General features: G+C 42.1%; 1 protein-coding gene across 1 annotated transcript in view; it reads left to right on the top strand.

Moving 5' to 3' along the window:
- The window catches only part of paxip1 (PAX interacting (with transcription-activation domain) protein 1), a 133,442-nt gene that overhangs the window by 96,697 nt on the left and 23,348 nt on the right, over nt 1-13,397 (top strand). Inside the window, exons 12-13 of the mRNA XM_059971856.1 lie at nt 5,639-5,823; nt 6,132-6,175. Coding sequence (XP_059827839.1) covers nt 5,639-5,823; nt 6,132-6,175 — 229 coding nt within the window. The remainder of the gene's footprint in view (nt 1-5,638; nt 5,824-6,131; nt 6,176-13,397) is intronic.

Raw genomic sequence — 13,397 nt, 5'->3', positions numbered from 1 at the left:
GGCAATCGGTGGTGAGTGGTGTACCGCAGGGGTTGGTGCTGGGCCCACAACTGTTCGCAATATACATTAATGATCTGGAAGCGGGGATCAAGTGTAATGTATCTAAGTTTGCTGATAATACTAGATTGAGTGGAAAAGCAAATTGTGCAGATGATGTGGAGAGTCTGCAGAGATATAGATAGGTTAAGTGAGTGGGCAAGATTCTGACAGATGGAATACAATATTAGCAAATGTGAGGTCATCCACCGGGAGGAAAAATGGAAGAGCAGGTTATTACTTAAATGGTAAAAATTTGCAGCATGCTGCTGTGCAGAGGGACTTGGGAGTGCTTATGCATGAATCACAAAATATTGGTTTGCAGGTGCAGCAGGCTATCAAGAAAGCAAATGGAAGTTTGGCCTTCATTGCGAGAGGGATTGAATTCAAGAACAGGAAGGTCATGCTGCAACTATACAGGGTTCCGGTGAGGCCGCATCTGGCGTACTGTGTGCATTTCTGGTCTCCTTACTTGAGGAAGGATATACTGGCTTTGGAGACAATGCAGAGGAGGTTCACCAGGTTGATTCCAGAGAAGAGAGGGTTAGACTATGAGGAGAGATTGAGTTGCCTGGGACTGTACTTGCTGGAATTCAGAAAAATGAGAGGAGATCTTGTATAAACATATAAAATTATGAAAGGGATAGATAAGATAGAGGCAGGAAAGTTGTTTCCACTGGCAGGTGAGACTAGAACTAGAGACATGGCCTCAAGATTTGGGGGAGTAGATTTAGGATGGATGAGGAGGAACTGCTTTTCCCAGAGAGTGGTGAATCTGTGGAATTCTCTGCCCATTGAAGCAGTGGAGGCTACCTCAGTAAATATATTTAAGACAAGGTTGGATAGAGTTTTGCATAGTAGGGAATTAAGAGTTATGGGGAAAAGGAAGGTAGGTGGAGATGAGTCCATGGCTAGATTAGCCATGATCTTATTGAATGGCAGAGCAGGCTAGATGGACCAGATAGCCTACTCCTCTTCCTATTTATTGTATTCTTATGTTGATTAAAAAGCATCACCCAACCAAGAAGGTTCAGCAGAGTCCTAAAGTAGGAAAATGTTACCAGGCAAAAAATACATTCCTTTAAGATACCGCAGGAATCTCCTTATCATTATTGATCCGATTAATAATTTTAATGGATGACTAGACAATGGGGTGACCCGTTGAGGCACTCTTTGAGAAAAAGGTAGTGCAGTCTGATGTAACCATAATGAACATTAAATTTTCCTGCATGCTATTAGTATTGCTTTGCTTTGGAAATTGAAGAAGAAAACCTCGGCAAATATAGCTCTTAACAAAGGACACTTCTGATGGCATCGTTTCTGGTTGATCTGCCAACCTTGTGCCTCTCGTTGTCATTCTGGAGACGTGTAGTCCTTTCATCCCCCCCCCCGTCTCTTTATCTCTTCTGCTGTTTATTCTTTGTCTCTGATCTTGGAGACATGCATTTCTCTGCTGCTTTGTCTCTTCCTCTCTCCTCCTCCTGTGCCTGTTTTTGTTATTCTGGAGATGTGCAGCCCTTTCCTCCCCCGTATCCTTCTCTTCTGCTGTTTGTTGTTTGTCTCTTATCCTGGAGACGTGCATTTATCAGCTCCTTTGTCTCTTCCTCTCTCTTCCTTCTATGCCAGTTGTTGTCATTTTAGAGACGTGCATACCTCCTCCTGTGTCTCCTCTTCTCTCATCTTTTTTGTCCTGAGTCTTTGATCCTGGAGTTGTGCAGCCCTGGCCTCATCCAATTCTTATTCTCTCCCTCTCCTTGCTGCTTCCTGACATTTGGCGTCATCTCTTGACCATAATGTCCCCCTTCTCTTTCCACGCGGCATAATTAGGCTGACCATTTTTTTTTACTCTAATGCTGGATAGAAGATATGAAGCAGTAACAGCAAATTCTCCAGGATGCTGATTATTCTTGATGATGTGGTTGACGCTCTTCTAAATGGACGTGATATAGTCACTGCTGTCCTTTGATGGCAGCAAAGGGTTAGATCGGTGTCTCGAAGTACGTCATTACAATAAGATTTAATTACCTTATTGATGGGTGGCAGTTAGATCTGTCCCAATCCTGCACATGCTGATGGTGATTAGCAGAATGTGACCACTCGAAATGGAGCTGCCCTGCCCTTTTGCTCCGGTTGGTGTCACTGCTGTGAGCATCGTGAGTCGCTTCTGAGGCTGGCTGGGCGCATGCGTCGTGGTGTTGCGTCACGGTTTCCATCATGGCTGACATCTGCTCCTGGGTGAAAGCGGGGCTGTTGATTTTGGCATGTGAGCAATTTTATACAAACATATCACCCTGAACTTTGCCTGCATTCTGTAAATTAGCACATTTTAAGTCGATTTAGCCAAAAATAATGCCACTGTAATGCACCGTTTGTGCTAATTGGAGGTCACAAACAGAGCATGAGAGTTTCATTAGAGGATATAGATTTGGGGGCAGAATTGCTGAAAATTGCAGCAGTCAGTGGTTGAGCTGTGAAACCCAAAGAATAAGCTGGAAGCAATAAAAAAAATTCTTCACCATTAGAAGGTTTACATCTCATTAGAATTTTTTTTTCTAAAGAACAGTAATAGCCTTTGTATGATTGTTAGGGTGGTAATAAGACTTGATGTCTATGGTTGTTATAGACAATAGACAATAGGTGCAGAAGTAGACCATTCGGCCCCTCGAGTCTGCACCGCCATTCTGAGATCATGGCTGATCATTCACTATCAATACCCAGTCCCTGCCTTGTCCCCATATCCCTTGATTCCCCTATCCATCAGATATCTATCCAGCTCCTTCTTGAAAGCATCCAGAGAATTGGCCTCCACCGTCTTCCGAGGCAGTGCATTCCACACCTCCACAACTCTCTGGGAGAAGAAGCTCTTCCTCAACTCTGTTTTAAATAACTGACCTCTTATTCTCAATCTATGCCCTCTGGTACTGGACTCTCCCAACATCTGGAACATATTTCCTGCCTCAATCCTATCAAATCCTTTAATTATCTTAAACGTTTCAATCAGATCCCCTCTCAATCTCCTCAATTCCAGTGTGTACAAGCTCAATCTCTCCAATCTCTCTGCATAAGACAGCTCTGCCATCCCAGGAATCAACCTAGTGAATCTACGCTGCACTTCCTCAATTGCCAGAATGTCCTTCCTTAAACCTGGAGACCAAAACTGTACACAATATTCCAGGTGTGGTCTCACCAGGGCCCTGTACAAATGCAAAAGAACATCCTTGCTCTTGTATTCAATTCCCCTTGTAACAAAGGCCAACATTCCATTTGCCCTCTTCACTGCCTGTTGCACTTGCTCATTCACCTTCATTGACTGGTGAACTAGGACTCCGAGGTCTCTTTGCATTTCTCCCTTACCTAACTCGACACCGTTCAGACAATACTCTGCCCTCTTGTTCCTGCTTCCAAAGTGGATAACTTCACATTTATTCACATTGAATGACATCTGCCAAGTATCTGCCCACTCACTCAGCCTATCCAAGTCTCCTTGTATTCTCCTAACGTCCTCTTCGCATGTCACACTGCCACCCAGTTTAGTATCGAACTTCAAACTTGCTTATATGAAGCAAGTTTAGATTCTGTCCTGAGGAAACAGCTTGGCCCAAAACATTGACTGTTTATTCCTTTCCAAAGCTGCTGCCTGACCTGCTGAGTTCGTCCAGCATTTCATGTGTGTTGCTTTGGATTTCAAACATCTGCACAATTTCTCATGCCTATATTCTGTAGAGTTGCTTATTTCCCACCAAAAACTGTAAATCAAAATGCAAATAATGAAGCACCTACAAACTGGTGCCACTGTGTAATCAACAGACTCTGAGGGCAAGTTATTCAACCTACTCTGGATTTCTTTCCTGTGCTTTCATCATTCTTAGCTTGCTTTAGAAGAGGTCTAGTTAAAGAAAACATATTAAGTTACTGTGCTTTGCCATCTGGATTTAACAGCATTTTCCACCGATGAGTTAGGCAGTTGGGTTGGTAATTGTCAGCCATTTGGGTCTTCTATGGGTAATGTTGTTCAGTCTGAGTTTCTAAATGAACATCCATGAACAAATTGGGCCTATTTTGTGACAGGTTATTACTGGCCTTCTATTTGTGAATTAATTTTGTTTACAAATACAATTTTAATTGGAATTGATTTGTCCTTCGGGAATAATTGATCCAGAATATAATCCCCACCATTGTGGGACGTGGTTAGGATACATCTCCTGCAAGGTATTGGAAGTTCAAAGCAGGTAACTCTTACTTTGTTCTAACTTTTTAAGTTGAATTTTGAAACCCACAACTACATCACTCCTTGGTCCATCAGAATGTCACTGATTAGCTAAGTTTCTGAAGTACTCAACTATTTGGTTGCCCGTGGCACCTTTGGTCACCACTTACGTTTGTTTTGCATTAGAGACAGTTTAAGGATTTACAAAACCATTCATTTGTCTGTGAGTGCAGCTGGGAGGTGTGGGGTCCATGATGGGGCTAGTGCAGTGGTGGGCAAACTTTTTGACTTGTGGGCCACAAAGGGTTCTAAAATTTGACAGGGGGGCCGGACCAGGAGCAGATGGATGGAGTGTTTTGGTAATACACCTCATAAGAGAAAATAAAATATCATGGGATATGTAGAAAACATGTGCTTTAATTTCAATTGAAAATGAACAAATGCATTACAACAAAATATCTGTCTTTGAAGTCCCATGGTATTTAGCTATTTATTGAAATGACTTTTAAAACACTGAAAATTAAATGAATAAAATACAGCTTTTTTAATAGTAACAGTTATTATTTTAATGCTCTGAGAATTTTGTTATCCTTCAAGATATTATCATCATCACTCTCCTCCTGACTGTCTTTATTTCAAAAACAGTAGGAGATGCAGGTCTACTTGTCCTGCTCCTTCTTATTCAATTGTCCCCTGTGCCAAAACTCAACAACGACCAGCACAAAGACAGAACAGTGACAACGCGCCAGTATGCGGAGCGCATTATTTGATCTGGAGCGCATTTTTTATTTTGAGAACGTACGTGCACCTGCGCACTACTCATGTCCATCACTTAACAGAAATGACATGTAACATGTAAGGCTTATTGAAAAAAATATTTTCAAATGCATTTTTTACATAACACAACGAAGAAACTTATTTTTAATTTCAGTGGGAATAGTGTTGTTGGTCTCCCTTTTTAGCCAGCGCATCAAAGTCTGGATTTAGTTTTGTTGTGGCGATTCTCAGGATGGATCTGAGGTGTTGGTCAGTTAACTTGGATCTGTGGCTGGCTTTGTTGATGTTCATGACGCTGAACGCCTGTTCACACAAATAGGTCGAGCCGAACAAAGAGTAAAGTGCAACTGTGGAGTAATACGCTGCACCTCAACAAAAGTCAATGTATATAGAGTGAGTCATCTATTGGGAAAACGCCAGAATTGCGGGGAAAAAACGTTAACAAGGTTTATTAATATAATTTCATCAAGTTCTGCGGGCCGGATTAAAAAGCTTAACGGGCCGCAGTTTGCCCATGCCTGGGCTAGTGTGTGCTGGTTCTTGTATCACTGCTCTTTGTTTCGTTGTTCCTATCCACTGAACTGACTCTACCTTCCTGATGGCTTGTCTTGAGAACAGACCCTGCGGGCTGAAATACGAGAAGGCTAAAGAGTGGAGAATACCGTGTGTGAACGCGTTGTGGCTTTGTGACATTCTTCTTGGGAACTTCGATGCACTGCGGCAGATACAGCACAGTCGCTACACGGTGTTCGGACTGCAGGATCCTCTTGCTCCTAATTCTCAACTGGTCGCAAATCTTTTAGGTAGAGTATATCAACTTTCAATTGATCAATTATCAGATACGGCACAGTATTTACTGCTGGAGGGCCAAATTTGGGGAAAATATGACATAAGATGGAAAATGTGTGGAGCATCTGTGAAGAGTGGAAGAGTTAATATAAAGTAATTTGTTGGATGTTCATTGAAGTTTATTGAAAACTCTGCAACATATTTTAGTGTTGCCTGGCCTGTGTTATTAGCCTGCAATAGCATTTTATTTTGAAGCAATTTGTGGGAATTGAATTAGCATTTAATTTTCTATTGTTGATGTTCTTCTAAATTTTGTTCTCAGCTGCTTGGCGGGTGCCCTTGAAAATATCACCAGAGCTTTTGATGGTACGTGAACATTTAATTACCCTGTATCACGGCTCTTAGAGTTGTATGTTTATAGCACAGAAGGGGGCTACTGTGTCCATGCTGATGATTGATTATTTTCACCACCACTTCTGGCACTAAGTTCCAGATACCAGTCACTCTTTATATTACAGAAGCACCTTTAAAACTTCTCACATTAAAGCAATGCCCTTGTTTTCATTACCTCTACCACAGGGGGTAAAGGTTTTGTCTATCCTATCAATGCTTTCATAATCTTCATACTCTTCATTCAGCTTCCTTCGCTCCAAGGAAAACAAGCCCAGCCTATCCAACCTCTCCCAATCCAGGCAACATCCTGGTGAGTCCCCTCTATGCTGTCTCCAGTGCAATTCATCATTCCTGAAATATGGCAACCAAAACTTCAGTCTGTTGTAATGTTTCCTTTATTTGCTCTGTTCATTGTAAAGTCCTCCGGCGTACAAATTATTAGCCCACACATTTGGCTTTGTGGATTGAATGTCTTGTTATTTAAACCAAGAAATTGCTCTGCTTCACTGGAACTGTACCTCCCCAGTTGGCATAGTGAAGGAACTGAGCAAAAATACATTTTGCTTCATATTTAATGACCTCGGGATTTCCAAAACCACTTCCTACAATGGAAGTGGAGTCGGTCTATAAATATAGGAAGTACAGGAGCAAATCTGCCCGTAACCAGCTCTCACAAAGGAAAATGGATATTAACAACCAATTTTCCCAGCTCTAGGATATAACTGCAGATATTCCACAATGTGATCTCTTCAGCTGCCCCATCAGTGCCTGCTGTAAGTGGGATGGTCACTGATTCCTCAGATTCATTTTGTATACTGAAAGTTCGAAGTGTTTATTATTAAAGTATGTCTGTATCTACAAAAAACCCCACACAGCAAAGACAGTCAAATATCCAATGTGTGTGTGAAAAAAGGAACGAATAATGCACAGAACGCAAACCGCAGAGTCCCCAAAAGTTATTTCACAGTCATGGAACCAGTTCAGTGCTGAGGCGAGTGTGGGTGATCACGACTCCTGCATTTCACAGTCAAAGGCAGTAGTGAGAAGAGAGGGATTTGACTGGATCTCATAAATGGGAAGTAGCATTCTGTGCACACACAAATAAGTGATCCTGAAAGAGGGGATAATCAGTGGAAATGTTTATATGGAATACCTCAACATCAATCTCCTAGGGTTGTCATTAACCAAAAACTTAACTGAACAAGTCTATATAAGTGCAATGCCATATCAGTCATGAAATCATATGGTACAGAAGCTGTTCTTTCAGCCCATGCCAGCCATCTGTATTAATTCCCATTTACCGGTACTTGGTCCATTTTGACAATGCAAGTGCTTGTCGTCCTACGTGATACAAAGTCAGGGGAATTAGTGTTCTGTAGCAAATGACTCTTCCCCAATTGAGACACAAGTCAATTGTGCAGTGCAATACACTCCGTCTGCTTAGCTGAATGCAGCTTCAGCAACACATGATCCCGGACTTTACAAGTCTCAATAGTTCCTGCCAAAATTCTGCTTGGGAGGAGAGGGCAGCAGTTGTATGGAGATACTGCCACCTTCAGGTTCCTTTCCAAGCTAACAGCTTTCTGACTTGGAAATATGACCTTTCTGTCACTGATGCTCAGTTAAATTCCTGGGCTCCCTGCATAACTGTAAAATGCGAGCTCATTCACCACGCAACCTGCAGTAGTTGCAAAAAGTCGTTCAACACCAGCTTCTCAACAGAAGTTATGGATGGCCAGCAAGTTCTGGTCTTGTTAACAATGCCAACATAACTTAAGAGAATACAGACTGTTTTAAGAAGAAGTCATAAACACAGGAGATTCTGCAGATTCTGGAAATCCAGGTTAGCACACAAAATGCTAAAGGGACTTAGCAGATCAGACAGCATCTATGGAGGGAAATGAACCGTCAAAGGACTGAGACCCTTCATCAGGAGTGGAAAAGCTGGAGGGGTGAGGGTTTTGTAGTTACAGCTTGTTAATAGGACCTTCTGGCCCAACAAGTTGGTGCTGCCCAGTTACACCTATGTGATCAGTTAACCTACTAGCCCATAGTTAGTTACTGCCTCCCCCATTCTAAAGATTACTAATCTGAACCTGTGAAATGTGGGCGAATCTGGAGCACCCAGAGGAAACCCGCACTGTTGTGGGGAGAATGTACAAACTCCTTACAGGCAGCAGTGGGCATTGAACTCAGGTCACTGGTGCTGCAAAAGCATTACACTAACTGCTGCGCTACTGTGTCACCCCAGAATAAAACAGTGAGGGAACTTGCTAGCTTATCTGCTTCCCCTCCCACCATCTTACCTGGTTTCCCTTCCCTTTCTTTCCCATCCTGATGAAGGATCTTGGCCCAAAATGTCAGCTGTTAACTTCCCTCCATAGATGCTGTCTGACCTGCTGAGTTCCTCCAGCAGTTTGTGTGTACTATTCAGATGATTTAATCCATTTTATTTTAGTTGATTGGGGACAAATATTTGCTGGGATATTTAGGGATGATATCTGTGCTATTGTGCTTTTAACCTAAATGAACTGGGCACAAGTCAAAATCAGGTTATTTTCATTGACAAACGTATGTCATGAAGTTTTGTTTTTGGCAGCAGCACAATGCAATATAATGTTTACTATGAATTTGAAAATAAACATTATAAAAGAGGAATAATGCACATTGGTGTTCATGAATTCATGGACTGACTGGAGATCTGATGGGATAGAAGCAGTTCCTAGATCATTGAGTGTGGGTCTTATGGCTCCCCTACCTTCTCCCCGATGCTAATATCAAGGAAAGGGCATGTCCCAGATGGTCCTTAATGATGGGTGCTGCCTTCTTGAGCCACTGCTTCTGGTGCGTTTCCTGATTGATGGGGATGGTTGTATCCATAATGGAACTGGCTGAGTCTGCCTGTAATCAGAATGCTCTCCTCCGTACATCTGTAGAAACTTGCAAGAATCTTTGATATGCCAAATCTTGTTAAACTCTGAGTGAAGTACAGCCATTGATATGCAGAATTCATGTCCCAGTTTGGATGATCCTCTAGGAATTTTGTTTCCACTTTTGTATTCACATTTAAATCAACTACACACCGGTAACAGCACTGAATGGGGTATTTGGTTAGCTCTTTTGTTTTAACGGATCGTTGGTTGATGCATTTGTTGTGTCAGTAGTCTTGTCAGTCTCTGGACCCTGGCACAATTGCTGGGTTGATCTCTGCTGTTCACTTCTGATACCCACTCCAGCGTTCCTCCATCTCTTGTGATGACAGTGCCCTGGCTGATGACACATTGTTAATTAGTCCACTCTCAGCGAGACAAAAAAAGACCAACACTATCTTGCTTTTCTCGTTGATGAAACATGTTTCTCTTTCCAAGCACACCAGGAACTGCCTCGCCTTATGCTTGCAATCTGATGTTCTTTTCCCTATCATATTTCTCGTTCTACTCACACTTCTGGTCAGCTGTAATTCTGTCTTAAATTTAAGTTGTGCTGTGCTTGAATCTTTCCAAACTGGTCACTGGATTCAAAGTGGGGATCAATGTATTCAAACTAGTGGGTCATCGGTAGATTAAGAGAACTTTGCTCTCAAATGGATGTCTTTTTAATCAAAAATATTTACTGCTTTAAAATCCTGGATTTATGAAGTATATTCATTAAGTTTGTTAACTGTACTTCACTGCATTAGGTAAGAGGCTTCAAGCCTACTGTTTCCTTGACAAATTGACTTGCGTCACTACGTTTACTTTGGCTTGCAGCAATGAGAGAGGAGACTGGAGGCTGTTGCGTTCTGATTTTGAAATTGATTATAGTTCAGTCAGAATACGGAGTTTGGACATCGTGGTGTGTTGTACTATCTTTTTATTATTGGTGTTGAGCGTTTCTCATTTCCCTGACAGTTTTTGGGTTTAGTAAATATTCTCTAAGTATTTTAGCAATCGGACTTCTCAAATGTCTAGCAGAAATCCTGTGAGCGACCAACAGTGGATGTCAGAGGCAACCCGCCGATAACGTTACCCATCACAATGATAAAGTTAAGACCTCTGCTGTTACAGCTGCCTTCCCAGCTGTCAGTTGAACTAAATTTTTACTTGTACTGAAAGCAAGCAGAATTTTAACCTTTCCGTTTAGAAATAAACCAGTGGATTGCATATTGATTTGACCCACTGTGCTCTGGAGTGGTTTGCTAATGGTTGTGAGAGGAAAGGCGATGGAAAGGATGTATATAGGTCCAAGGGAAAGTGTCTGTCATTGTCATGTGGCATGGAAGCCAGCCTATATGCTGACCACCAAATGCCCACCTACATTATTCTCATTTTCCAGCACTTGGTCTGTGGCTATCTTTATCTTTGGTAATTCATGTGCTTCTTTAGATATTTAAATATTGTGGCACTTCAAGAGGTTCAGGATGCTGGGATCTGTAACAATGATCTGCTGAGGGACGCAGCAGGTCAAGTATATTTGGGGTGAGGGTGCAGGGGCAGGGCCTGATGCTTGGTTTTGACTAACTTTATCAGCAGTTCTTCCTCACCCTCGCCCACTGCACAGATGCTGTTCGACCGGTAAGGTATAGCAGTCGGTATTCTCGACGAAGTTCCTCCAGCAGATTGTTAGTTAAATGTTAAAGTACTTTTCTCCTTCTCCCACTCAGTCAGTCTTGTAGATTCCAGACACCTAGTAGGTGAAAATAACCTTTCTTAGATCTTCACTAAACTTTTTACCTTTGCCCAATCCCTTTTCTGTGACAAAAAGTTTCCTGTAGGTCCCCTTGAAAATTATATGCTTCAATCAGAATTAATTTACCTTCCAGATGAGGGCTGAGTACAACTTGCTTTTTGCTGGGCGTATTTTAACTTGCAACAAAACAGAAAATACTCAAATATTCAGTATTTGTAAAGAGAGAAACAGTAATATTTTTCAGGTTGATTACCTTGCATCAAAGCTACAAAAAGTAGAGATTAGACAAGTTCTAAGTTGATTGGAAATGAACAATTTATAGTTTTAAATGGGGTAAGTTATATAGTGGATAAAAAATTGGCTTAAAGGAAGAAAGCAGAGGGTAGTTGTGGAAGGAAAGTATTCTGCCTGGAGGTCGGTGACTAGTGGAGTGCCGCAGGGATCTGTCCTGGGACCTCTGCTATTTGTGATTTTTATAAATGACCTGGATGTAGAGGCGGAAGGATGGGTGAGTAAGTTTGCAGATGACACTAAGATTGGAGGAGTTGTGGATGGAGCTGTAGGTGGTTGAAGGTTACAAGAGGATAAGGACAGGCTGCAGAGTTAGACAGAAAAATGGCAGATGGAGTTCAATCCGGACAAGTGTGAGGTGATGCATTTTGGAAGGACAAACCAGAAGACTGAGTACAGGATTAATGGTCAGTTGCTTAAGAGTGTGGGTGAACAAAGGGACCTTGGGGTTCAAATCCATACATCCCTCAAGGTCGCTGCACAGGTTGATAGGGTAGTTAAGGAGGCCTATGGGATGCTAGGCTTCATTAACAGGGGGATTGAGTTCAAGAGTAGAGAGGTCATGTTGCAACTCTACAAATCTCTGGTGAGACCACACTTAGAGTATTGTGTTCAGTTCTGGTCACCTCATTATAGGAAGGATGTGGAAGCTATGGAGAGGGTGCAGAGGAGATTTACCAGGATGTTGCCTGGATTGGAGAACAAGTCATATGAAGCAAGGTCAGCAGAGCTGGGACTTTTCTCTTTGGAGCATAGAAGAATGAGAGGGGACTTGATAGAGGTCTACAAGATTATGAGAGGCATAGATGGGGTGGATAGTCAGTACCTGTTTCCCAGGGCACCAATAGAAAACACCAGAGGGCATATGTACAAAATTAAGGGAGGGAAGTTTAGGGGAGACATCAGGGGTAAGTTTTTTACACAGAGGGTTGTGAGTGCCTGGAGTGACTCGCCCGGGATGGTGGTGGAGGCAAAGACATTAGGGGTATTTAAGAGCCTCTTGGACAGGCACGTGAATGAAACAAAATGGAAGGTTATGGGGTGGTGTGGGTTTAGTACTTTTTTTAAAGGATTATATGGGTCAGCACAACATGGAGGGCTGAAGGGCCTGGACTGTGCTGTAGTGTTCTATGGTTCTATTAAGTGACTAGAGTGGAGAGAACAAAAGAGAAAGTGGCATTTAACAAGTGATAAGAGCCTGGCAAAAATGGTAACAGTATTGTGATTAATAAAAGATAAATCTGGAAGATGAATAGAAGGCAATAAATGTGAAAGTAGCGGAAAATAATGGAGATAAAAGTTTTTGAAAGCTGGTAGTTGCAGTGTATAAGGTGCCCTGTTAGGAAATGAATATCTGTTTCTCAAACTCCAATTTAAGTTCGAAGTAAAACTGTAGGAGGTGAGAGTGGAAGTGGGTTGGAGAAACAAGGTGATAGAAGTAGGTCACTATATTCATCATCTTTTTTTTCCATTTTTTTCCTGTTTTCTCCCCTCTTTGCTTGTTGAAACCTGGTTAATGTCACTAATTTTTACCACTACCAACACTTCTCAAGCTCAACACCATCCAGCTTTGTCAGATATAACAGCAGTTTGTCCTGGGAAAGTAAAAACAGAAAATACTGGATGTACTCAGCAGGCTAGGCCTCGCCTGTTCTAATGAATGGTCTGAAATGTTGACATTGTTTATCCTATCGCAGATGTAGCCTGACTTGCTGAATAGTTCCAGCACTTTCTACTTTGGTTTTAAATTGTCCTGAGAGTTTTGGGAAAAGATTATGGCCTGACCTAAATATTGGGTGGGGTACTGGTACCTTACAATTGTGATGTGCGGTGGCTCCCCAAGGTTTTGGTTTTCAGTTATTTATTCTACATGTCATGAGAATACACTAAAATAGGAGCAGAAGTTGAGCCATTTAGCTTCCTGAGCCTGTTGTGCCATTCTAAAAGATCACAGCTGATGAAGTTGAGAGCCTTTAGTTTCTCGGAATGAACATCACCAACAGCCTGTCCTGGCCCAATCACATAGATGCCAAATCTGAGAAAGTTCCCAACTCTAATTCCTCAACTAAAGAATTTGGCATGTCCCCTTTGACCCTTACCAATCAATGCACCATAGAAGCATTCCATCTGGATGCATAACAATGTGGTATGACAGTGCTGCGCAGTGACCTCAAGAAACTGCAGAGAGTTTTGGACACGGCCCAGCACATCTCCGAAGCCAGCCTCTCCTCCGTGG

Source organism: Hypanus sabinus, chromosome 6 (genome assembly GCF_030144855.1).
Source record: "Hypanus sabinus isolate sHypSab1 chromosome 6, sHypSab1.hap1, whole genome shotgun sequence".
In the NCBI taxonomy this organism is placed as follows: Eukaryota; Metazoa; Chordata; class Chondrichthyes; order Myliobatiformes; family Dasyatidae; genus Hypanus; species Hypanus sabinus.
The sequence above is the reverse complement of the archived record's forward strand: the minus strand, read 5'-3'. Positions and strand labels throughout refer to the sequence as shown.